The 25952-nt window shown below is 46.4% G+C and overlaps 1 protein-coding gene across 1 annotated transcript; it reads left to right on the top strand.

Moving 5' to 3' along the window:
• Window positions 1–301: 301 nt before the first annotated feature.
• On the top strand, window positions 302–25606 carry LOC147904418 (mitochondrial import inner membrane translocase subunit Tim9-like). Its single transcript, XM_087395185.1, has 3 exons — window positions 302–470; window positions 590–719; window positions 24962–25606. The coding sequence occupies exons 2-3, from the start codon at window positions 619–621 to the stop codon at window positions 25146–25148; spliced, it is 288 nt and encodes a 95-aa protein (XP_087251311.1). The 5' UTR covers window positions 302–470; window positions 590–618; the 3' UTR covers window positions 25149–25606.
• The last annotated feature ends 346 nt before the right edge of the window (window positions 25607–25952 follow it).

Genomic DNA, 25952 nt, shown 5'->3' with positions numbered 1-25952 from the left:
GTAGGGATCACATTGGATCAAATAATCATTCAGGACATGAAATATTTGGCATAAACTTAGTGTACTGGTATTCAAACTTAATTTGGCACAAACTTAGTGTATTGGTATTCAAATTTAGTGTACTATATAGTGTAGTGAATTATAATATAATTCACCTTGTTTTGAGCAACTGCCTTCCAGGTAGCGCTAGGTAGCGCTATCCAGGTAGCGCCAAGTAGCGCTATCGTTATACTTTTCTTAAAAAAGTGTCCCACACCATTTTTCTCCATGTGGCCCCCTTCTATTTTGGTTCTCTCTCTCTTACTCACACACTCACTCACACACACTTTCTTTTTTTAAGAACTCTCTCTCTCCCCCTCTCTCAGTGGGAGTTTGCAAATCATTCGAACTTTCCTATACACCCGCTTCCATCACAAGTGTTGCAAATTAATACACGGGCTTCCATTAGAAATTGAAGGCAGTTCTCACGAGTACTTGTACTCCCTTGTTTTCTTCGTTGTACTGAAATTGAAAGTTTAGGTGTTAGTAAACCAAAGGCTCAGGTTCGCAGGCCAAAATTCTCAAAGGCCCCTCCGCTTTCTGCTTGTAGCCGTGTCTTGGGACCTGCTTCAGATCGCCATGGATAGAAGGGGTATGGACGTTGCCGACTTGGACAATCTGCCCGAGGAGGAGAAGATGAGAATGGTCGGTATGATCGATCAGCTACAGATTCGTGACAGGTATGCTTTGCCTTCTTGCCACTTCTTTTGTAGGACTCACATTACAGTCAAATGGAGAGGTATAGAATGTTGCAAAAATCGTGAAATAGCTTCTCGACATTACAATCCCGAGACAGAGAGAGAGAGAGAGAGAGAGAGAGAGAGACAGAGAGAGTCGACAATTACAATCCCGAGACAGAGAGAGACACAGAGAGAGAGAGAGAGAGAGGAACGGACGTGTTGCTGCTGGGGTTCTTGCACTCTCTGAGCTCGCAATAATTGTGTGGGCAGTTCGGGAATAATGTTATCGGAAAACTCTAAACGTTTTCTCAGTGTCTAACGAGATCTGATAAAAAGTATTCATTACTTTTAGAAGAGATAACCTAGTGCTAGCTCAAAACATATAGCAATTCGTATAACGCAAGAAGAAACATGACGTGGGTCCAAAGTACATGCCACAACCCTTTCCTTTCTCTAAGCAACTTTGTTGAAGTCATAGCGAGCCAGCATGCCAAACCGTTTAACTTGTCCTTCCACACCCATTTTGAATGAACGAACTGCAATTTGAGCTTTGCGATATATTGATGACGGCCATCTTTGCTTTTTCTTCCCCTTCGCCATTGAAGGTGAAACTATTTAACATATGGGTTTGTCTATGATATAGGATGTGTGTCCTGCAGCAGTTAACTTTGGCCACTCTCTGGATCTATCTCTTTTGTATTGTGTCCATAGTTTTGGACGGAAAAATATATTTTGGTGGTTTCTCTATCTGGCTGGTTCATTGTCTATTGATGAGTCTGCACATCTATTAAATGCACATAAGTCAAGAAGTTTGTGATTCCACACCCCACCCGCACACTGTGTGAGCTCCTGGGCATTACTATAAGTCTTCCGCTGTGCGTACCCTCTGTTGGGTAATTTCTAACACAAAGTTCTATCTCAACTTTTCGAAAGCAAGCATACATGCAACCTTTGGAGGTCCACAATCAACCGAAAAGCATCCCAGCCACCAGGCGAACTGCCGAGCGGCTCAGTTTCCACAATTCACACCAGCCAGCAGCTCCAAACTGCTAATTCGCAGTTCTGGAACAGCATGCGACATTTCCACGCTGCTCCATGCTCTAAAATCAGTCGCAATCAGCCCTCCCTTGCCTCGCCAGACCTGGAATATCATGCAACAAGTGTGTGACCCAATGTTTGCAGGAATCTACCCTGCCCAAATACTGCAGCGAATTGCCCTCGGGCACCAATTCACATACATCTGACAAACCGTTTTCACTGAAAACACTCTGAATTTGCTGCAAATTCTCTCCCTGCTCTTCTCTCGACCTTCCTCAACACTCGGTGTTCTAACTTGCAAACAGAGGCATGGAAAACAAAAACCATTGCAACTCGAACAAAAACGGAATTTACAGTTCAGCTTCTTATTCTCTCTTGCTGCTTAAAACTTCAAGCAATACCTCAAAATTCAAGCACCACAAATTCTCTGGTCCATCCTCTAGCACACAATCACACACAAGCAATTGCAAAAGGCAAACAAAACATTCAAAGCTCTAGAATCAAGAAGATAGAGTTTGCTCGAATACCAAAGGAAACAACTCCTAAGCTAGGGATCCAGATCTCCTCTATCTCTGTGCTAACCTTCAAGCATAATCTTATATCAAAATTCAAACACAAGGACACATGTGGTAGATAGGCTAGTGCATCACCACCCAACCATAGATCCCCCATGACCACCCTCGAGCTAGAGGTCAGGCAACCTGGCTCTCAACCTAGCTAGGCATTTGCAGGAGGTCCCCCTCCCAAGAATGCCCCGGTTAGGACACATGACGATAGGTTAACTTGACCTTCATAACAATAGCCTAGTTATATCTATGCGTGGACATAACACTCCTCCCAATACTCAAGCTCAACTTTGCCTTGGCGCCGTGATGAAGAAGCCCTAGAACTTCCTGTGTGCCACGAGATCATCGTTAGCGACGTCGATAACTTTGAATTGGCTACGGTGCTATGATGTCTGAGTTTGCACCTTTGTGCAGGTGTATCCTGTACATCTCGAATTGCTCTTGTCCCACGGCCATGACTTCGAGCAATCAAGTTGTTTGGCATCAAAAGTGAAGCATATTCTCTCTACAAAAAGTTATAGATGCCATCATTCTTTTGAGAGCATTGAATGATGGACATGTTGAGAGGCTTCGACTTCAACACGTTAGGGTTCACTTGCTTTGGCTTCCACTCAATACTACTGGAGTAATGTGAAGCTCTATACTTCTCAAGAAGGCATAGGTTGGCAATGCCAAAGCTTATGGAATTGGTCCATGCTCAATCTGTGACAAGTCACAAAGTTGATAAAAGTCAATTGTTGAAACTGCAATGTCAAGAATTCAAAGTTCATAATAAAAATCTCTAAAATTATAGACTCAAGACTTGGCAAGCTATTTACTTGTTTCTTTTCTTGGTCTCAGCTGGGCTTGACATGCAGTCTTGTGAGAGGATTCAAATAGCTACTGTTTGCAAGGTGGGGCTCCCACTAAGTAAGAGCAAATAGGTGGTCTCTTTTTCTTGGTAGTACTCGGGAGAAATGACCCATGTCATTCAGAAACTTAATGATGTCCTTCTCAGTGGTGTTGACAGTTGCAACTTATAAGTCATGTCTCATAATTGTTGGAATGGGAGCAAGAAGCAAGCAAGAGAGCAGAGAGCAAAACGTAGAAGTTGAATAGATAAGATTGAGAGACTACAAGTGAGGAGGTGGTTAAGTGACTAAACCACACTAACCCACTAATTGTGGTTAGGGGGAAAAACCTCTAGTGAGGGAAAAGGTGCCCCTAACTCACTTATGGATTACATTGGCAACTGCCTAGAATATGCCAATAATACTAAACACCCTCCTACAGTGCCAATGTGATGATGTACAAGGAAGTGATCAATCACCAAAAGGAGATAAGTTCAGGGCACTGTGAAATGCCTCAAACTTCTCACGTGGAAGTGCTTTGGTGAAGATGTCTGCAACATTATCATGTGTTGACGCATAGATCATATTGATCTCCCCTGCATGCAACTTCTCTCTAACATAATGATAATGAACCTCAATGTGCTTCGTGGGAGTATCAAACACATGATTCTTTGCCACTGCTATAGCACTCTGATTATCAGTGAGAATTGGAGAAGGACTGACACGTCCCTAGCACTCCTGAAACCTCTGATGTGCAAGCAAAGACAAGAACACACCAACAGATCCTAACCAGCCTGGTGTCCCATACCACCAGGTGGCGCCATGAGGCCTGGGATCAGCTGTTGGACCTTGGGCTACGCTAAGATGCAGGCGCGCGTCTGCGACTCAATCCAGGATCAGACTTAGCACTTGGGAACGAGACTTGCTCCCATCGGCTCTCTGAGAACTGAACCTCTGGGCCCCTTTTATAGACTGGGCCCAATATGCCAAAAATAGCGAAGACCTCTAATTGGTTCGTACCGTTGCCACTCAACCCGAAAATCAAGCCTGCCTAGCCCTAAGCCTCCCTTGGCTACCTGAGCTAGTCTTGTGTACCCCGGTACACGTCAGATACCACAATCCATGCAACTGGTCCATTTATTTTAATAATCTTGAATGGACCACAGGATCTGGGGGATAATTTCGGAACCAAACTAGTACTTAGGCTCTTGGATTCCTTGGGAATATGTAAATATACCATCGTTCCGTCAGAGAACTCTCTGGGTGAACGATGTCTATTAGCATAAAATCTCCCGATCTTGGTCATTTCTAATAGACTCCTTGGCAAACTGCAACATTTCTTGCATGTCTTGCAAGAATGTCTTTGCAGCATCATTTTGAATTGCCTTGAACCCAACCAAGCTCCAGCCTGCTGCGCACCTTCTTGTGCTCCTCTTCTGCCTGCCAACATGTTCCTTGAGCAGCTAGCCCGTACGTGGGATCCCCTTGGTTCGCCTCAGCACTACACTTGCCTCACGGCTCCCTTTGCACTTCTCTACCGGACCTCACTGCTCCCTGCTAACCACACCTCTCTCTCTCTCTTAGCCCTTCACATCTAGCAACGAATTCACCCTTCTCTCACTTTCTCCTTCCTTCTTTCCCAATCCAAAGCCACAACCCTTAACGATGAACCAACAAGCACTTGCAGGGCATGAACATGAATTTTGAAATTGAGGCATACCTGGAGAAAAACTCGTCCAAATTTACTCGTAACAGAGATTCCTACCTCAAGAGTTGGCTCTGATACCAACTGACATGTCCCCAACACTCCTGAAACCTCTGATCTGCAAGCAAACACAAGAACACACCAAACGTGAGGAATTTGAGCAGGCTACTCACCACCCAACCACGACATCTACGGGATGCGATCCCGAATTCGGATACGTCCCCTTCGAGCCACGAGCTGAGCTACTGGCACGAACTCCCAACTAGATCCTAACCAGCCTGGTGTCCCATACCACCAAGTGGCGCCATGAGGCCTGAGATCAGCTGCTGGGCCTTGGGCTACGCTAAGATGCAGGCGTGCGTCCGCAACTCAATCCAGGATCAGGCCTAGCACCTGGGAACGAGACTTGCTCTCATCAGCTAGCTCTCTGAGAACTGGACCTCTGGGTCCCTTTTATAGACTTGGGCCCAATGCGCCAAAAATTATTTAACTGTCACAGTGAAAGTTGCTCTGTACTCAGCTTCACATGAGGAATTAGGCACAGTAGATTGTTTCTTGCTCAGCCAAGAAATGCAAGCTTTGCCCAAAAAGAAACAATTACCACTAGAGTGGACTGTATGGTGTCATAGTCTCTAGCCCAATCTGAGTTACTGTAAGCATGCATTTGCAAGTCACCCCCCTTGGGAAACATCAAGCCATAAGATTTTGTGCCTTGCAAGTAATGGAAGATGCGTTTTACAGCCTGCCAATGTGTTGTCTTTGGCTTGTGCATATACCTACTCACCTGAGATACTGCATACTGAATATCGGGCCGTGTATCGCACAAATAAATGAGGCATCCAATAGCCTGGCTGTAAAGTGTGACATCCATTGATTCACTTGCATCATACATAGTAAGCTTCAAAGTTGGCTCCGTGGGTGTGGTTGTAGGCTTATAATCTTGCATGTTGAACCTATGCACATACTTGGATTGAGACATAACAATGCAACGCTTGTTTTGTTCAAACTGGATCCCCAAATAGAAGTTTAACATTCCCAAATGTGTCATGTCAAATTCAGCTTTCAATTCAGCCTTGAAATCTGCTTATTTCCTCATTTGACCATGCGAGCAGCATGTCATCTACATAAAGAATAATGAACAAAATATCCCCCCCATCCTTCTTGATGTAGAGGGTGCTTTGTGTGGGACTATTGTGTGACCCCTTACTTGGCAGGAAGGCATCAATCTTGGCATACCATGCACGTGGGGCTTGTTTCAGCCCATATAAAGCTTTATTCAGCTTGCAAACTTGAAGTGCATTGCCCAAAAGTTCAAATCCAGGAGGTTGTTTGACATAAACCTCTTCTTGCAAGTCCCCATTAAGAAAAGCTGTTTTTATGTCCAACTGATGGACATTCCAAACAAAATTTGCAGCCATGGCAATAACTGATCTGATGGTTGTCATCCGGGATGTAGGAGCAAAAGTCTCCTCATAATCTATGCCCTTTTTCTGAGCATAGCCTTTGGCAACCAGCCGTGCCTTGTACCTTTCAATAGACCCATCTGACTTCCTTTTAACTTTGAAAACCCATTTGGTACCAACGGCATGTTTCCTTGGTCGTAAATCCACAACATCCCAAGTCTGATTTTTCTCAATGGACTGCAATTCATTGTGCATGGCATTCATCCAGTGCACTTTATCCTTGGCTTCTTCAAAAGTTTCAAGTTCTTCTTCATCAGAAGAGTACCTGCATAAACTGACTCATAAGAAAGAGCCCCCCTGCGTGCCTTACTGCACTACGAGTCCTGCCAGGCAAAGGTGCCTTAAGTCTACTCTCCCTGAGAGTTTGTAGCAACCAGCTCGGGACTGTTTTTGCTGCATGTATCTCTTGAATCTCTTGCCTGACAACATCATCCACTGCCTGGGGAGGAACAAATTCAGCATGTGGTTGAGAATCGGGGCATGTGGAGCAGGTGGAGGTTGTGGTAAATCCTGATTTTCAGCATGAGCCTCAGCTGGGGAACCAAAAGCAATAGGACGCATCCCCTCAAAAACATCATCTGAAGAATCTGGAATAGTGAATTCAACATGTGTATGAGCTGAATGACATCTCTACTCACAAAAATCTTGCGTGTGGCAGGATTGTAGAGACAATAGCCTTTGCTTTGTGCACTATACCCAACAAAGATGCACTTTAGTGCCTTATGTGACAACTTATGTGGAAACTCCAGAGGCACGTGGCCAATAAACACGAAAGTGATCCACTGAAGGCTTCCTCCCATGCCAAGCCTGATAGGGAGTGATTGTCTTCAAAGCCTTTGTGGGAGCCCGATTCAAAACGCAATTGGCACACATAAGGCCTTCGAGCCAAAATCTATGAGGCAACTTATTGCTAGTGAGCATGCATCTATCCATCTTCATGAGAGTTCTATTTTTCCATTCAGGTTTGCCATTTTGCTGAGGGGTAAGCCTCACCGTAAGCTGATGTGTGATGCCTTTCTCCTTAAAAAATGCCTCAAATTCATGAGACATATACTCCCCTCCTTTATGAGTGCGAAGTGTCTGCACCTTTAGTCCTGTCTCATTTTCAACCATGGCCACAAAGTGTTTGAAATGCATAAACACATCTGATTTTTTCTTCAAGCCATAGAGCCATGTATACTTTGTGTAGTCATCTATAAATGTGACATAGTACAAATAACCACCAAAAGCAGGTGTCCTTATGGGACCACATACATCACTATGTATGAGCTGTAATTTGCGAGTAGCTCGTACTACACCATCCTTTTTAAAGGGGGAGTGCTTACTGCAAGTGCAAGATCGGATCTTTTCTCATAAATATCAAGCTGAAAAAGACCCTGTTACAAAGTGCAAGACAACATCAAAGCATAATCATTCTCTTTGTATCACACTTAGCATCATCAAAGATAACCTGAAATCCTTCTCGATTGAGAGAGGACACTGAAAGAAAATTCTTCTTTATGCCTGGCACATAAAGAACATCAGTAATTCTGAAATCTGTGCCATCCGTGGAGGTAAGTATGATGTCACCCACTCCACACACTGAATAAGAAGAATTGTTTGCACATGTCATCTTCTTTTTAGTAGGCGGTGCATGCAGAGATGCAAAAAGACTCTTCCTTGAGGTGATGTGCTTGGATGCACCACTATCAAAATACCATATGTTCGGTGTCTCATTGACACTGAAAAAGCATGCATCCTTCGAAGGGTCATAGTTGCAAGTCAAGAAAGCATATGAGTCATCCTCAAGAGTGGATGTAGTATCGGGACCAGCCACTGGAAAATCTGAAATGCAAGACAAAAAGGCGTAATCCTCTTCCACAAAGTTGGCTGTAACATCCCCTCTTTCATGTGCATTAGGAGCTCATGCATCTGAGACAGCCAAACCCGAATCCTTTTTCTTCTCTGTTGCTATTCTTCACCAATGTAGTGACCCGGCTTCTTGCAGTAGTGACAAATGCCTTTCCTCTTTGGTTTCTCTGCATCACCTTTAGCCTTATAAAAGGGCTGTCTGTGGAATCAGCTTTATGCTGATGTGTGGGATGATTTCCATGTTGCTTTTACTGCCCTTTCCCTTTGGGCCTGAACTTTGAAAGCATGGCATGCTCGCGAGCCCTTGTGGCCATGTTCTTTCTTGTTTGCTTCTCCTGCAACAAGAGTCCTGTCAACTCGTGAAAAGAAAGAGGATTGCTACCTCCCCTCAATGACAAATTCAGTGAGGTATGAAAACCGAGATAGGACTCATGAAGAGAATTCAGAGTCGTGGTAATTATCTTTGAATCAAGAATGATCTCATCTATATTCAGCAATTGTTCCCTCAAATCCTGAAGCTTGGTGAGGTGAGCATTCATGGAATCACCCTCATCCATATGTGTATGAGATAGCTCTCTTTAGGAATGAGACTCGGGCATCATTTCTGGCTGTAAACATGCTCTCTAAAATATCCCAAGTTGCCTTCAAGGTCTTGCATGACCGAATGTGAGGAATGATAAACCTTTTGACAGAAGGGGAAATGATTGAAAGAGCTTGTGCATCACGTGAATCCCACCTTTTCTGTTCCAGTGTGGGAGCCACCAAAGTAGCAACGGCTGCTCCTACCACTTGTCCTGCACCTTGATCTCTACCCCTGCCTCCACCTGTAGGAGTGACAGGTGTAGCCAGAGTTTCTGGCCTTGTCTCATCTCCATTGACATAATCCCATAGATGTCTGCCAACTAGGATGTTGCGCACCATAAAGCTCCAGAAGGAGTAGTTAGTGCCATCCAACTTATCCTCCTGTGTGAGGACTCCAAAGACCTCATTGGGATTGTTCTGAGCCATATCTGCTAGATAACTAAAAAATGCAGCAAACTAGACAAGTGAATTACCTTCCTGGGATGTAAAATGCATAACCAAAGTGTGCAAAAAATCTACCTAAAAAAATGCAATGTGCCTGCAAAGAACTCAAAAGTCTCAATTTCTCTGCAAAGAGAAGAACCTGCAAAGGAAGGTGTCTTCAAAGTAGTCCTGCAAGAAGACCCTGCAAGTAAAATCTGCACAATGTACGGATGCCTGCAAATGTACGGAACTGATTGTACGGCAAATGCACGGATGTACGGCCTGTACGGCAAATGTACGGATGCAGGGCGTGTACGGATGTATGTTGGATTGTACGACATTTGATTGCAGTGTGTACGGGCGTACGGACTATGGAGCTACGCAGTACGTGCAGATATAGTGCATGTATTGTACGGCGTGCGGACTGTTTGTACAGTACGGATGGGATATCACAATATGGCTTCCTGTGCGACGCTTGTACGGACAATGACAAACAGTATGGCTATGTACTGTTGTACGAACGGTGATGGAAGCGGAGCTGTACGGACTGCCAATGACGTATGGACGAGTTGTTGTACGGTGCTTGTACGGTGCTGGAGTAGAAAGTGTATGGACGAGGCACTGCAGGCTTTCTCCCATGCCATGCCTGATAGGGAGTGATTGTCTTCAAAGCCTTTGTGGGAGCCCGATTCAAAACATAATTTACACACATGAGGCCTTTGAGCCAAAACCTGTGAGGCAACTTCCTACTAGTAAGCATGCATCTATCCATCTCCATAAGAGTGCGATTCTTGCGCTTAGCTTTGCCATTTTGCTTAGGTGTAAGCCTCATTGTAAGCTGATGCGTGATGCCTTTCTCCTTCAAAAATGCTTCAAACTCATGAGATATATACTCCCCCTCTCTATCTGAGCAAAGTGCTTGCACCTTGAATCCTGTCTCATTCTCAACCATAGCCACAAAGTGTTTGAAATGCATAAACACTTCTGATTTTGCCTTAAGACCATAAACCCAAGTATAATTGGTGAAGTCATCTATGAATGTAACATGATAGAGATAACCACCAAAAGAAGGTGTCCTCATGGGACCACAGACATCACTGTGTATGAGCTGTAATTTTCAAGTAGCTCTTATTGCACCATCCTTCTTAAAAGGAAATCTATGGATCTTGCCAAGGATGCAACCCTCACATGCATGAGAAGGAGGTGACTCCAAAGGAGGCAATGCATCAACCATAGCATGCTTCTGAAGTGTCATCAGGCTGCCATAGCTCATGTGCCCATATGTGGCATGCCATAACTCCGCATTCTGCATCGCAGCAGTGGGAGTGCTCACTGAAAGTGTAAGATTTGGCATAACTCCGCATTCTGCATCGCAGCAGTGGGAGTGCTCACTGAAAGTGTAAGATCGGATCTTTTCTCATAAATGTCAAGCTGAAAAAGACCCCGATACAAAGTGCCAGACAACATCAAAGCATAGTCATTCTCTTTGTCTCTGACTGCACACTTAGCATCATCGAATATAACGTGAAATCATCCTCTATTGAGAGAGGACATTGAAAGAAAATTCTTATTTATACGTGGCACATAAAGAACATCTATAATTCTGAAATCTGTGCGATCAGTGGATGTGAGGATCCCCTAGGCAGTGAGTTGGGTTTCTCTGGAACAGGCTGGTTTTTCTTTCAGCCTTTTCTGGTTTTTTCCATACTCAGCATCTTCGAGGCTGCTGTCTTGTATGAAAATCTTTCAAGCATTAATAGAAGGTTTCTTTCTTTGAAAAAGAAAAAGAAAAAGAAAAAGAAGAAGCACCACTATCAAAATACCAAGTATTCAGTGAGAGAGCATGCATCCTTTGAAGGGTCATAACTGCAAGTCAAGAAAGCATATGGATCATCCTCAATAGTGGATGTAGTAACTGAACTATCCACTGAAAAATCTGAAATGCAAGACAAAAAGGCATACTGCTCTTCCACAAAGTTGGTTGTAACATCTCCCCCATCATGTGCATTAGGAGCTGATGCATTTGAGATAGCCATATCTGAATCCCATTTCTTTTCTTTAGTTATGCGCTTCTTGCATTCACCAATATAATGACCTGGCTTCTTGCAGTAGTGACAAATGCCCTTCTTTTTAGGTTTATCTGCATCACCCTTAGCCTTATAAAAGGGCTGTCCTGAATCAGCTTTATGCTGATGTGCGGGCTGATTGGCATGTTGCCTTTGCTGCCCTTTTCCTTTGGGCTTAAACTTAGAAAGCATGGCATGCTTGCCAGCCCGTGTTGCCATATTTCTTCTTGTCTACTCTTCCTGCAACATAAGTCCTACCAACTCGTGAAAGGAGAGAGGATTGTTGCCCCTCCTCAATGACAAATTTAGCGAGGCGTGGAAACCAAGATAAGACTCAGGAAGAGAATTCAGAGTGGTGGTAATCATCTCTGAATTTGGAGTAACTTCATCTATATTCAGCAACTGCTCCCTCAAATCCTGAAGCTTTGTGATGTGAGCATTCATGGAATCTCCCTCATCCATATGCATATGAGATAACTCTCTCCTCAGGAAGGAAACTCTGGCATGATTTCTTGCTGCAAACATACTCTCTAAAATCTCCCAAGCTGCCTTTGAGGTCTTGCATGACCGAATGTGAGGAATAATGAACCTCTTGACAGAAAGAGAAATCACAGAAAGAGCTTGTGCATCCCAAGAATCCCATTTGTTCTGCTCTGCTGTGGGAGCCACTGGAGCAGCAGCTGCTCCAATTACTTGTGCTGCGTTTTGACCTCTACCCTTGCCTCCAGTTGTAGGAGTAACAAGTGTAGTCACAGAATCTGGCCTTACCTCATCTCCATTGCCATAATCCCAAAGATGTATGCCAACCAAGATGTTGCGAACCATAAAACTCCACAAGGAGTAGTTGGTGCCATCCAACTTATCCTCCTGTGTGAGGACTCCAAACACTTCATTGGGGTTGTTTTGAGCCATTTTTGCCAAAAAACTCAAAAAAACACAGCAAACTGGACAAGTAAAATCCCTTCCTGGGATGTAAAATGCACAACCAGAGTCTGCCAAAGAAAAATCTGCCCACAGTGACAAGTATTGTCACAGCCTTGAAATGCACCACAATGTTCTGCAAATGCCCAAAAATCTGCAAGAAGTGGCAAAAGTCTGCAATTTGACTCACACTGAGTCCAAAATTGCTTGCAAATCTCCCAAATGGTCTTTCAATTGCAAAATTGCATCCGAAAGCCAAGAGTCCCAAATTTCTGCAAGAAATTGCACCTGAACGGGGCAAATCAATTAAAAGCCCCAAATTTTTGCAATTCTCTACAAAAGATGCAAAAGCCCCAAATGTGCACCCAAAATGCTGGCCAAACAATGGCTCTCTGCACAAATGCCCGACAAAAACTCCTAAGGTCCACCTGCAAAGAAAATCTTGCAAACAACCACCTTGCTAGAGTACCCTGTGCAAGTACCCTGCTTTGAAGACCTGCAACAGCTCGTACAGTACGGACTGCACGGCTGTACGGACAACTAACGGGACCTGTACGGCTGAAGTGCGGTCGACTGTATGGAAGCTGTACAAATGTACGGACGACGACTGCTGGTGGGTGTTTGTACAGAATGGCGGGTACGGTACGGAATGCAGGTACGTTGTACGGACTGGCAGAGTGGCGCAGTTGTACGCAATAGTGGCTGGTCTATAAGTACGGACCGACAGTCCGTACTACAGTACGGACACCTCGAGTTGTACGGATGTCTCCACTGGAAGGACTGCTACTGTACAGACGGAATAGCGCTGAAGATGTAAGGAATGTACGGCGACAAACAGTACGGTTGACTGTATTGTTGTATGGACGGGTAGTGCTGAAACGTTGTGTAGATAAAATTGTAAATATGTTTTCCACTTGTTGCATGCTGATGAATAGGTACATAGCTATGTACATAGCTAGTGGGTGGTGGCATTGAGTTACGGACACTCTCAAAAAAACAGAGCTCTTGGAGAGACTAAGAAAGCAAAGGGAGAACCACGAAGGAATAAAGCATGCCATAACACTGCTGGAGAGTTGGGGAAAGGATGCTGGGTAATATCAAACATAGTGTGAAAGCCATAGTCGGGCGATGGAAGCTCAGTGTGCTCTGTGAGCAAGAAATAAACAGTGCGTGCCTGAGGCTTGAAAGTGACAAGGTAGCTTCCTGTTTGATCGGGGATGTCGCTACTGACGAGCTGGAGCTTCTGGATTTGGATATGGCGTTGCTATGAAGCAGGTCGGGAGTGCCTTGATCGATGGCATGTGTGCTCTGTGAGCTGAGAAGTTGACGGGCAACTATAATCTCTTGAAAATGATGGGTGACTGATGCATTTGCGAGGACTTTGACAGTGAAGAGCTCCAGTTATGGCAAGCTGTGTCGGGTGTTTTCCTCACTTTATGTTTTCAAGGATCTTGATAGGAGCTTGAGGGTGGCTGGCTATAGCAAACCCGGTGTCCATTGTTGATTATAGAAGAAGCCTTGCTTGTGATGACGAGACTATGGGCAGCATTTAAGTGATGAAAAGTGGACTTCATGGAGTCCAAGGTGCTATTACATAACATGCTTGTATAGCTCATAGTGTAGGTTCTCTTACAAGGTGGTAGTTTGAGCATATGCTACTTGAAGTCAAAGAAATCCGGGGCTGTTTTTGACGGATTTTGTCAAGGGAGATATGAGCATGGTTGTTTATTTTTTTTTTTGCGCAAAAAGTGCTAGTTATATTGCTTGAAAACGAGAGTACAAGAGGGCCTAAAGGCCAGCGGGCTGCAATCACAAAATGGATACAGCCCGAGGAACCAAAATACTAATTACAAGCCTCTCAGGGCATAATCATCGGAGAGTGGACAAACAGCCACGGTGGGGGGGAGTAATGCCATTGAAGACTCTGAGCAGAGTGCTGGAAGAACAGCTCTCGGTGGTCCCAGTCGCGAAGGAAGCGCCGTCTCTTCTCCTTCCCTGCCCGGGACTCCCCCTGAATCTGATCCCACTGACCCTTGAGCGTGTGAATGATCGTGCTCCAAATGTCTGCTAGGGTCTGGGTAGCAGAAGAAGCCTGATCTCCTAAGGTCTGTGCGCATCTGGAAGTCCAGATATGCCAGCCTGCAATGCTCCCTATGATCTCCCAAACTGGGTGCCGAGTCATTGCTCCTGCATCTGTCTCTGTCAGATGCCAAGGGAAGCTGTCCATGTATGCCCAGGTGGCCTGCGTGATGAAGAAAACTGGATCCTGCCTAGAGAACTCATAAGCCAAGTGATGTCCCATCTTGGTGCTGCACCAGCAAACGGCTCCCCAAGTGACCGGTCCTAGCTCGGGTGCAGCCCTCGCTAAGATCCCCATGACTCCCTTCCAAACTGTCTGAGCATGCGAGCAGCTCCAAAGGCAGTGCTTCAGGGACGACTCCTCCTGAAAACACATCTGGCAGTGCCCCTCCTGCCCCATCTGCCTCAGCCAGCTGCCAACTGGTAGCCCCTTGTGGGCCACCATCCAAAGAAAGTAAGAGATCTTCCTCGGCTGCCAGCTTGCCCAAAGAGTCTTCCAGAATGTGCGAAGAAAGACCAGAGATATCCCTTGGGCATACCAACTATGTGCCTGTGTGGGTATCTCGCTCTGGAGAGCCCCAAGAGCACGCCTACCAGTACGTGCACTGTAAGAGAAGAAGGGGGTAGGGTTCTCTGAGGTCTCCAATGGTGGCCAGCGCCACTCCCTTGGGTCCCACTCCACCTCTGTCAAGGAACGGCCCTCCCAGATCCAGAGTCTCCAGTCCTGGTCCTGCATAATCAGGGGGTCTATATGCCACGTTTTCCCTTGCAGTCCTATGATGCGAAGGCGCTGCCAGGGAAGCTGGGGGTCGATTCAAGCCCACCCAAAGCGCTCGTTCTGGGATCAGGGTGCCAAAACCACACACAGGCTGAACTAGAGAAGCGTCGATGGAGGTACAGACACCCCCGCTCCTCCCCTGCTCGCCAATCGAAGGTTCCCAATAGGTGTGGGAGCGTCCTGTGAGGACCTTCCCACAATTACTGGTTTGAGAAGCCGAAAGCTTGTGTTCCTGCAATAGGAGCACATCTACCCTTCCCACCAAGGCTGGCTGGAGCTCCTGTCTGAGCACCATCTTCCTGGGGCCGCGGGTTCCTGATGAGTGGAACCCGTTGACGTTCCAAGAGATAATGCGTATACTCATGAAGAGGGGAGATGGGCCACAAACAGCTGTCTGCTTGCGGTCGATGTCGAGGTGGTCGGAGGATGTCCAGTGTGCAGACGAAGGCGCTTCTGTGAGGGTTTCGAAGGTGAGGCCGGATCATCGGACATATCCTCTAAAACCTTCAACAGAGGGAGAGGCCCTTCGTCCCATGGTGGTAAGCTCTCTCTAATCAACTCGACGCCTCTGCCAGGGAAATACTGTAGAAGCCCGCTACCTCTGAGGTCCTTCACGGGCGGAGCCCTCCTGCGTAGACCCACTCCAGAGGCGGCCAAATAATGACCAAAAGGCGGAATCGTTTGGCGCTGTGGCGCCATCTCAGACGAACGTCACCCTCCTTCCACTGTTGCTGAAGAAGCTCCGCTGCTCTGCTACCGATCCAGTCCTGCACCTGCTCCTGGGACTGATCTCGAATCGTCTCCCAAACATTTTCATTCGTCCATTGCTCATTCCCGTCACTGGTGATAGTGAAGGAATAGCTAGGACCATCGTGGGGGGCAAGAACGGACACCTTACCCTCCGCCCCCTTTCGGAGGAAGAAGATGCTGATGTCTAGGCATGCAGGGAAGGAGCCAATACCCGCTGCATCCAAATAATCCCAAGGTCCTACTCTGTAAAACTCCAAAGGTAGAGCTCTAGGAGAAGCCCTTGGGTGTGGGGACGAGGATGAGGAGTCTGAACCAGAGAGAGGGGTGCTGGCTGTCGAACAAGCTGGAGTAGTGCTGGCCATCTGCAGGGAAGGGCCTCTCCCCTCTGCCGGGCCAGGAAGGATAGGCGCGGGGGAGGTCTGTGCTGGCTTCGAGGCCGCAGGTGGCGCAGGCGGAGAGGGGGGTTCCCTCGGGATCATGCTCGAGGGAGAGAGGGGAGCAGAAACCACCGGTGCTGGGGGGGATCCTGGAGGGGGTGGAGGTAGGGGGACCGAGGAGGAGGGGGGAGGGGAGGGAGGGCGGGGTGAAGGATGAGGGGGAGGCTGGCTGATCTTCTCCTTTCCTTTCTCCTTCCCCTTACCGGGCTGTTGCTGATTGGTGACCACAGGGGGGGGCTCTTGCTGTAGATGGGAAGGCTTTTTTGGTCCTGCTTTGTTTCCTTTCCGTTTTCTTTTAACCTCAGTCCAGCCTTCCCCTTCGGGAGGGGGTGTCGATGCCTGGCGGGGGGGATCCTGAGTTGCTTGGATGGGGGCCTTCTGAGGTTCTGTCCTCATGAAGCGAGGGCAGGAGCGCGCTTGGTGCTCGAAGCCGTGGCATCTCAGACACTGATCTGGGCGACCAGTGACCATAATGCGCTGCATCACCACACCTGTGTCCGTCTCAATCTCGAACTCCGAGGGGATACTCTGCGGATCTAGGACTGCCACTTTGACATGTGGCACCCCTTGGGCTGCCGTCGCATCAACGAAGGTGTCCTGCATGAGCCAGCCAAAGTGCGCCCCCAGGTCCTTGATGATCGGGCGAAGCTCGGTTGCGAGGCCTGGGAAAATGAGGGTAACTGGTTGGCGAGGAATGCGGAAGCGGGCATTGAAGTCCGCTACACTGAAACCCCTATACCATGGGACCATAAGGATGATCTTCCCACCCACAGAAGTAGGGGATTGTCTGACTATATCGCTCGCAGCCTGTGCTGAGGAGAGCTTGAGCCAGAAGATACCACGTCCCATGAGTGCAACCTCCTCAATGTGGCTGTCCTCAAGGTAGAGGGTGGACTGGAACCAGTCCCTGATGTCTGCTCGTGAAGGGGCGTAGCCAATGACTCTCTTAGGAGACCTGATACTCTGTGAGTGTTACGCGGTAGGCTGATGGAGGGGGGGGGGTCCGTCTGGGCTCTTGGCCGCCATACTGCACCGACAAACTGCGAACGCTCCAAAGGCGGGGGAGTGAGAAGGAAATGGCAGAGACGAAGGAGGGGGGGAGTGGTACGGAGGCGGGGGAGGAAAGAGGGAGGGATGGAGAGGTACGGGGAAGCGGGGGGGGAGAGGTGGTGGAGAGGGAGCGGGTGGCGGAGGGGGAAGGAAGGAGGAGAGAGGGGGGGGGCAGCGCAGCGCAGGGCGGGGAAGAGGAGGGGGGAAAGGGAGGGGGTGTGGCAGCGCAGCACGAGAGGGGGCGGGGAGGAGAGGCGAGGAAGGAGGGGGAGGGGGGGGGCAGCATTGCGCTGCAGCGGGGGGGGGAGGAGGGGGTGGGGGGGGTGGTAGCGCAACGCGAGGGGGGGGAGGCGGGGAGAGGACGGAGAGCGGAGAGGGGAGGAGCGGAGCGGGGGGGGGATGGCGGGCGGAGAGGGAAGAGAGGGGGACGGAGGGGCGCGGCGGGAGGCGACGGCGAAGGAGGAGGGGGCCGCACAGCGCGAGGGGGGGGTAGACGGGAGCGGGGGAGGGGGGGGGCGTTCGCAGCAAGACAAAGAGTATGATTGAGCATGGTTGTTTATACCTTGAGCTGTTAGGAAGTGTTCATGGCAGTTATGCAGTTCTGAAGTTGTCATTTTCTTGGGATTTATGTTTCATGGGTCTTCTATGTATTTTCTGAGCTTGATCTCAGTCAGTAGGAGAGCTTGTCTTGAGCTGTGTAGTCCTTTGGGTTCTTTTTGAGGTTGTTTGGCTTTGGGAGGAAATGTGGCCAGTGTATGAACTGAATGTAGAGAGGTGTAGAGACAAGGATTTCGAATGAATACCTTTTACCTAGTGATTGAGTTGCTCGTTTGCTTTAAATGTGGATGAGGGTGGCTGTGAAGGCGGTCTAGGCTCTACAGCTTTTGTCCATCCACGTTTTGGTGCCTCCACGGAGGAGGAGATCACTTCAGTTTACAAGACCGAAAGAGCAGATGTTCTGAGCTGTGTTGCAAGCAATGGGGAGAAATGCACACATGAGAGTGATTTACTGTGAGTGGTGCGGAGGGTGTGGTCAGAGGAAGGATAGATGCATTGAAGTCCAGCTACGTGTAATCCGACTCTGTGCCAAAGGGCAGAGAGCTCTGAAAGTGCTTGCCCGTAGGAAAAAGAATGCTCTTCGGATGCAGAGTGAGCTTCTTCAGTAGTGTATTGCTTTGTTGCTTTCCAGTTTTGTTGTGGTTGAGATAGGCCAGGGTGTGGCAGTTGTAGGATTGTGAGGATGGCACAGGACTTTCCAGAGTTCTGGGGGATGCCGTATGAGAATGCAGTAAGGTTCCTGGAAAAGATGGAATTTACAGCACTTATAAAAGATAGGGCAACCCTTGAGATTTTGTTTCAGATCATGAATTATTGCTTGCAGGGAGATGCAAAAGCATGGCTGCAGACTCAAATTGCTACCTTCAGGACTGCTCATCCTTAGCAACAAAATCCGGAGTATACAGTGGTGAGAGCAGCCTTCCTTGCACGGTTTGCACAAGCTAGGAGCCCTAATGAAGTTTGGAAAGAGCTGTGCAAAGTGAGACAGGAGGAAGAGCAAGATGTGAATCAGTATCTAATTCAGTTTGGGAGATTATGGAGTTTATGGTGTGAAGCTCTTGTTCCAGAGGAACTGCCTTAGATGATTAAGCGTGATCGTTTCATAGCTGGCCTGAAGCCTACACTCAGATTGAAAGTGGAGCTGAAGAATCTAGATAGTTTTGAGGATGCAGTCAGAGTGGCCAGGGAGAGAGAATGGAAGGTCAAGAGGCTGAGGCAACTTGGCATGCAAGAGGACCCTAAGAATCTGATTGGTAGTCCAGAAGTAATAAAGGCTTATGCTGAGAGAGAGCCGGTGTCTGTTCCTGTGCAGGATGATTCCCTAAAGAAGGACTTGCATGATGCTGTAGAGCTTATGAAGTCACTCAGCTTGATTTGGATGGAGACTGCAGGAAGAGGAAGAGGCCGAGGTGTGCAAAATAACATGAGAGATGAACAGGCTGGGAGTGAAGGAAATTCAGCTGGAATAGGTAGAGGATGGGGATACATGAACAATGTGAAGTACTGGAACTGTGGAGAGTGGGGACATATCAGCCCTCATTGTGATAAACCGGTAAGAGTAGCTGGAGAAGTTTATCCTGTAATGCAGAAGACAAATAATAGGTCAGGAGACTTTAATGTGAAAGTGAAGGATTTGAGTCAGCCCTCTACCAGTGGAGTCAAATGGGAAGATAAAGGAAAAGGAAAGGCAATCGGCCTGATTAGGGTGAAGACTATTCCGAAGATCATGCCAGTGGCACAGAGAACAAGGAGTGCAACATGAGAAAATGGACCCTCTAAAAAAAAGGGAAGCGTGTGGAGTTTGATCTCAGCCCTCAGTCTCCTAAAAAGAAGAGTTGGAGCCCCAAGAAACATTACAAAACTTCATATTTGTATATTGGTTAAGGACAGGAGGAATACACACTGATGAATGACAGCCAATATAACTTTTGCACAGTTACTTGGTTTGTGCCCAAAGCTCAAGAGAGAATGGAAAAAGTTGGCTAATCTCAGGAAAAGCAATGAGTAGGAACCTACAAGAGGAGAGATGGAGATGATATCGGTAGAAGATCTTCCAGATTTATGTCCGGCAGTGGATCCAGGGTGTGGAGGTATGAGTGTTGGAGAGGCATATGTTGATGGTGATGCACAGATAAGTGTCATGACTCAGGCATGTATGGAGAGGTTGGGGCTAAAATTGAATGCACATTCAGATTTTAGGCTCCGATTGGCAAACCATGCGAAGGTGAAGTGTCTGGGTAGGTGCATGGGAGTAGTAGTGGATGCTTTTGGAGTATCATGTTGCATTAATTGCCACATTATGCCTGCTGGTTTGGGAGCATACCGGTTGATTTTGGGCAGACCTTGGTTCCGACAGGTGGGAGCAATACAAAACTGGAAGATGGGTACAATTACAGTGCATAATAAGAAGGGAAAGGCCAAGAAATTTGATATGAGCAGCAGACGGGAAATAGAAGAAGAACCAGAAGAAACAAGCATGGAAGAGGAGTCAGACAGTGAGACGAAAGAAGAAAGTACTACATCTGAGGAGGAGGAGCAAGTATCATTTCTGTTGAAAGAGTCTGATGCATATGAAATGCAGGCAGCAGAGATACAAGAAGCTCAGGAGGAGAGTAAGCTTGAAGACGTGGATAACTTGATGCAACCCCCACCTTCCCAGACAGAGAGAGAAGAGATATTGCTGTCCATGCTGAATTCCACTTTGGAAGAAGTGGAGAAGGAGGAGTATATGAAGGTCATTCATCAATATCCAAAGCTGTTTATTACCTCACATGAAGAGATCAGGGGTTTCAGATGTGAGCCAATGCACATTGAGCTAAAAGAAGGCAGCAGGCCTGTTTTTTTGAAGTTGAGGAGAACACATAGAGAGCTTTTGCCTATGCTAAGAGAGGAGTTAAATAAGTTGCTCAAAGCAGGGCTGATTTATCCAGTGGAGCATTCAGATTGGGGTAGTCCAGTGGTAATCATTCCCAAGCACACAGGAGGATGGAGAGTATGCATTGATTACAAACCTCTTAATGCGGTAACAAAAAGCAATCATTATCCTCTTCCTTTTATTGATGATATATTGGATAGAGTGGCAGGGTATGAAAAGTACAGTGTGTGTGATAGATAATCTAGATACTTTCAGATTTCAATTGCAGAGGAAGATCAAATCAAAACTACATTTATCACACCCTGGGGTTGCTTTTGTTACAGAGTAGTGCCATTTGGATTGAAGAATGCACCGGCATGGTATCAGGAGTACTGATGAAGTGTAAATTTGTGAGAGCATTTTTGGATGATATATGTGTATACAGTTCCAAAAGAGAGCATGCATGGAGGTAGCGATCAAGTGTTCCACAGAATGGATGAAGCAGGAGGACAATTTAATCAACGGAAGTGCCATTTGGAATGCTCCAGAGTGAAGTTATTGGGACATGTAGTGTCTCAGAATGGCATTGAGCTTGATCCAGAGAAGGTGAAAGCCCTTATCTTACTTCCAGCTCTCTCTACATCTAAACAGTTGCAGACTTTTGTGCAGAAAGTGAAGTATATGACAAGGTTCATACATTTGGTTTCTCAGTTGTTGTATCCTTTGCAACAAGTTATGAAAGAAGAACCTTTGCAATGGAGTGAGAATTGTAAAGTAGTGTTCAATAGAGTGAGGGAATAGTTGGGAGAGATTGCTTGTGTGAAAGCTTTAGATTTCTCTCAGACCTTTTATGTGAACCCTTCATTTGGATCAGATGCTGTGGGAGCCATCTTATTGCAGAAAGGGGAGGAGTCCCGTTATATGAGGCATGTGTATTATGATAGCAGAGTTAAGACAGAAGTAGAGAGGAGATATACAGAGGCAGAGCTGATTCTGTCAAGCTTAGTGTATGCTTGCAGGAAGTCCAGGGCATATCTTATCTCGAAGCCATTTGTTGTTTTGACTTGCTATCCTTTATTGCCTCAGCTAGTTAATAATTCAACACTTTCTCGAAGCATGATGAAGTGGTTGGTTGAGCTACAAGAATATACTCTCTCATTTCTGGTGGAGAGCACTTCCAGAGCCACATTGGTAGATCTGTTAACATACAAAGAAGGTCCCATTTTGGTGAAAGAGGTGGAGAAGGAGATAGATAAAGAGAAGCATGCTATCATTCCAAGAGCATCTATCTTGCATTTTGATGGCTCATACAGGAAGAGTTTACATCAAGTTAAAGGAGGCTATGTGATTACTAATTCAAAGCAAGCTGATTCAGAAGGAAGGAGTTCATTTGGAAACTGGAAGCAATAATGAGGCGGAGTATGCAGCATTATATGAGGGGTTACTGGCTGCACTAAAGCTGAAAATTCAGAAGATAATGATCAAGGGAGATTCTCAAGTTGGCAAGTAAGAAACCCGAGGTTGAGAGGGTATCTAGCCAAAGTAAGAAGGCTGCTTCAACAATTTACAGCATGGAATATCCAACATGTGCGAAGGGAGGATAATTAAATGGCACATGAATTGGCTCAGGAGACGAGTGATCAAGATCCAGTGATAGTAAAGCTTGAAGATCCACTGTACAGAGGGAGAGAATTCCTGGCTCAGATAGTGGATTTCTTACTTACTAGACATCTACCTCAGGAGCTTAAGAGGAGTCAGAAGTATCACTTCATACGGAAGAGCAGACGGTATATGATGATTGATGATGAGCTTTACATGAGAGGGGCTGATGAGATTTTGAGGAGAGTGCCCTGGAGAGAAGAAATATATTATATACTGTCATCCAGTCATGAAGGAGCTTGTGGAGGATACTATGCTTTTAAGATTACACTGTAGAAAATACTTCTGGAGGGTTATATGTAGTTAGACAGGGATTTGGCTTTTGAGCATTATGCCAGAGTGCAAATGCGGAGGCAAGAGTTGGAAAATGCAAAAATTAAGAAAAAGGAAATCGAAGATGGAGACTTGGTTCTCAGATCCAATAGCAAACTGGATAGTACTTTTCATACAGCTTTTCAGACCAAGTGGGAAGGTCTATACAGAGTGGAGAAGAAATTTGAAAATTGAACTTATCAATTGACTGATTTAGATGGCAAGAGACATACGAAGAGAGTCAATGGTGTCCGGTTGAAGAAATGCTTTGCACGGTTGATGGTAGCACTGAAAGAGGAAGATCATGAAGATAATGAGCTGTGGCAGAAGCGGTGGAAGTCAGTGCAAAGTGAAGAAGAGAATCTGGATCTTTCATCTCTTTTCGGCTCACTGCTGGACATGAATGTCATAGCAGAAGAAAGGGGTTGCTAGAGATGTGTGGATAAAATTGTAAATATGTTTTCCACTTGTTGCATGTTGATGAATAGGTACATAGCTAAGTACATAGCTAGTGGGTGGTGGCTTTGAGTTATGGATACTCTCATAAAAACTCTATATTGATGTAGATATCTTCTTGAGATTGTAGATGCTTTTAGAGGGACTCTCGGGATATGATGATAGAGCAGTGTGGGTGCATCAGGCACTCCAGAGCATTTGGTGTGGGATGACATGTCTTTTATTGTTGTTCTATATTATGTTTATCTTGCCATGAGTGGTTCCCGAATCCCGATTTGTAAGGCAGGTGAGTATTCATATCATGGGTTGTGGGCTTCATGAATGTGTGGTCATATGTGGTGCTTGGGAGGGGACGCGAGCTGATGGACGGAGAGCTGGGGGGGAATGGAAATGCTGAGCTTGGTTATAGGAGGTGCAAGAGCATGTAGAAGGGGGTGGTGAGTTTTGGCCGTGGCTCTCTACTGTGAGCTTCTTGATCGGGGGTCAGGTGTTGCTCTGGTGGAGAGTTTCTTGATTTGGTGTGGCACCTCTACTGTGCGGGTCTGGAGTATCTTGGACGACAGAGGGCGTGTGCTCCATGAGCAAGAGAGAAGCCACGAGGCAGTCTTCATCAAGAGAAGAGAGAGACATAGCTCTTGGAGAGATTGAGAAAGCAAAGGGAGAACCATGAAGGAATAATGCATGCCATAACACTGCTGGAGAGTCGGGGAAAGGATGCTGGGTAATATCACGTAAAGGCATAGATGGGCGATGGAGGTGGTGTAGCAAGAGTATGGGCTGGCTAAATCACAGACGACGGGAGTTTGGTCGTGCATACGCTGTGAATAGGAGGCTAACATAGTGTGAAAGCCATAGTCTGGGCGATGGAAGCTCAGTGTGCTCTGAGCAAGAAATAAACAGTGCGCGGGCCTGAGGCTTGAAGGTGACGGGGTAGCTTCCTGTTTGATCGGGATGTCGCTACTGACGAGCTGGAGCTTCTGGATTTGGATATGGCGTTGCTATGAAGCAGGTCAGGAGTGCCTTGATCGATGTCATGTGTGCTCTGTGAGTTGAGAAGTTGACGGGCAACTATAATCTCTTGAAAATGACAGGTGACTGCTGCATCTGCGAGGACTTTGACAGTGAAGGGCTCCAGTTATGGCAAGCTGTGTCGGGTGTTTTCCTCACTTCATGTTTTCAAGGATCTTGATAGGAGCTTGAGGGTGGCTGGCTATAGCAAACCCGGTGTCCATTGTTGATTATAGAAGAAGCCTTGCTTGTGATGACGAGACTATGGGCAGCATGTAAGTGATGAAAAGTGGACTTCATGGAGTCCAAGGTGCTATTACATAACATGCTTGTATAGCTCATAGTGTAGGTTCTCTTACAAGGTGGTAGTTTGAGCATATGCTACTTGAAGTCAAAGAAATCCGGGGCTGTTCTTGACGGATTTTGTCAAGGGAGATATGAGCATGGTTGTTTATACCTTGAGCTGTCAGGAAGTGTTCATGGCAGTTATGCAGCTCTGAAGTTGTCATTTTCTTGGGATTTATGTTTCATGGGTCTTCTATGTAGTTTCTGAGCTTGATCTCAGTTAGTAGGAGAGCTTGTCTTGAGCTGTGTAGTCCGTTGGGTTCTTTTTGAGGTTGTTTGGCTTTGGGAGGAAATGTGACCAGTGTATGAACTGAATGTAGAGAGGTGTAGAGACAAGGATTTTAAATGAATACCTTTTACTTGGTGATTGAGTTGTTCATTTGCTTTAAATGTGGATGAGGGTGGCTGTGAAGGCGGTCTAGGCTCTACTGCTAGGTATAGAGATGGATGATAGCAGGTTGATGAATTCTGATTGAAGTTTCATTCTGAATCCTTTTGGTCATGTTTGCAGCCTGAGGATGTACAATTCTTTGGTAGAAAGATGCTTTGGTCAGTGTATTGAAAGTTTTCGTCGCAAGACTCTGGACAAACAAGAGGAGACTTGCGTACGCCATTGTGCAGAGAAGTATTTGAAACATTCTATGCGGGTGAGCTTGCGGTTTGCTGAGCTGAATCAGGGAAGCATGACTCCTGATTGATGAAGGCACTCGTGATGTGATTGGACCCTTCAAGAGCTGGAAGGGATATCCATCTCTAGTTGTTTCCTGTCAGCTGAGGGGCAGCTTTCTTAATTCATGAGAGCTAAAAAAGCACAATTTCAACTATATGGATTGTAACACAGTTTTCAGGTGGTAGATATTTTTATGTGAACTGCTGATCACCGTTTGAGGCATTGCCAATCATGGATATTGCATGTCATATATGGCTGGGTGCTTTACTAATCTTTGACCAATGTCTTAAAGCAGCCATGATTCATAGACTCTTTAACATGGGAGATGAGCATGGCTGAACGAATCAATTCCCTGCCTGCTTCTTAAACTTGAAATTTCATTTGCATTGATGGGATTTGTGATTGATTCTTTCAGTGGGATGTCATAGTACCTAGTCCCTATGCAGTCTATGGTTTCAGCCTTATTAGTGGATTGAAACTGCACTATTTCTGTTTTTAAAGGACAAATTTGGGCATGTTCTTGGATTTGGCTAGATATATACTTGCTGTTGAGAGATAACAGAAGATGGTCAATTCAAGGTTCTGTGAGAGAGCCAATGACGAGTAGCAATACTTGGTAATCGCATCGCCGCTTAGCTGTGAGCGTAAGGAGGATTGGATCATCCTTTGTGCTGACGACTGGCTGAGCGGGAGCGGTGAGCGTGGATTTGGCGCAGGACCAGACCTACTAGCTGCCCACATTATTTGCTGCTTGACGAAGGATTTCCCTTTCGTGCTGTAGAACTACTCGAGGCAATTGCTAAAGCGCTGCAACCTATCAACCGGTAATCTT

Source organism: Dipteris shenzhenensis, chromosome 2, assembly GCF_047967505.1.
Source record: "Dipteris shenzhenensis isolate YYH24624 ecotype China chromosome 2, Dip_SZ_1.0, whole genome shotgun sequence".
NCBI lineage: Eukaryota > Viridiplantae > Streptophyta > Polypodiopsida > Gleicheniales > Dipteridaceae > Dipteris > Dipteris shenzhenensis.
Note: the sequence above shows the minus strand (reverse complement) of the source record. Positions and strands in the feature narration are given on the sequence as shown.

Excerpts from the sequence above, each read along its gene's own strand:
- LOC147904418 (XM_087395185.1), top strand. The coding sequence starts at position 619 with ATGGATAGAAGGGGTATGGACGTTGCCGACTTGGACAATCTGCCCGAG. Across the intron at positions 720-24,961 it reads CAGCTACAGATTCGTGACAG|CCTGAGGATGTACAATTCTT; the intron begins GTATGCTTTGCC and ends TCATGTTTGCAG.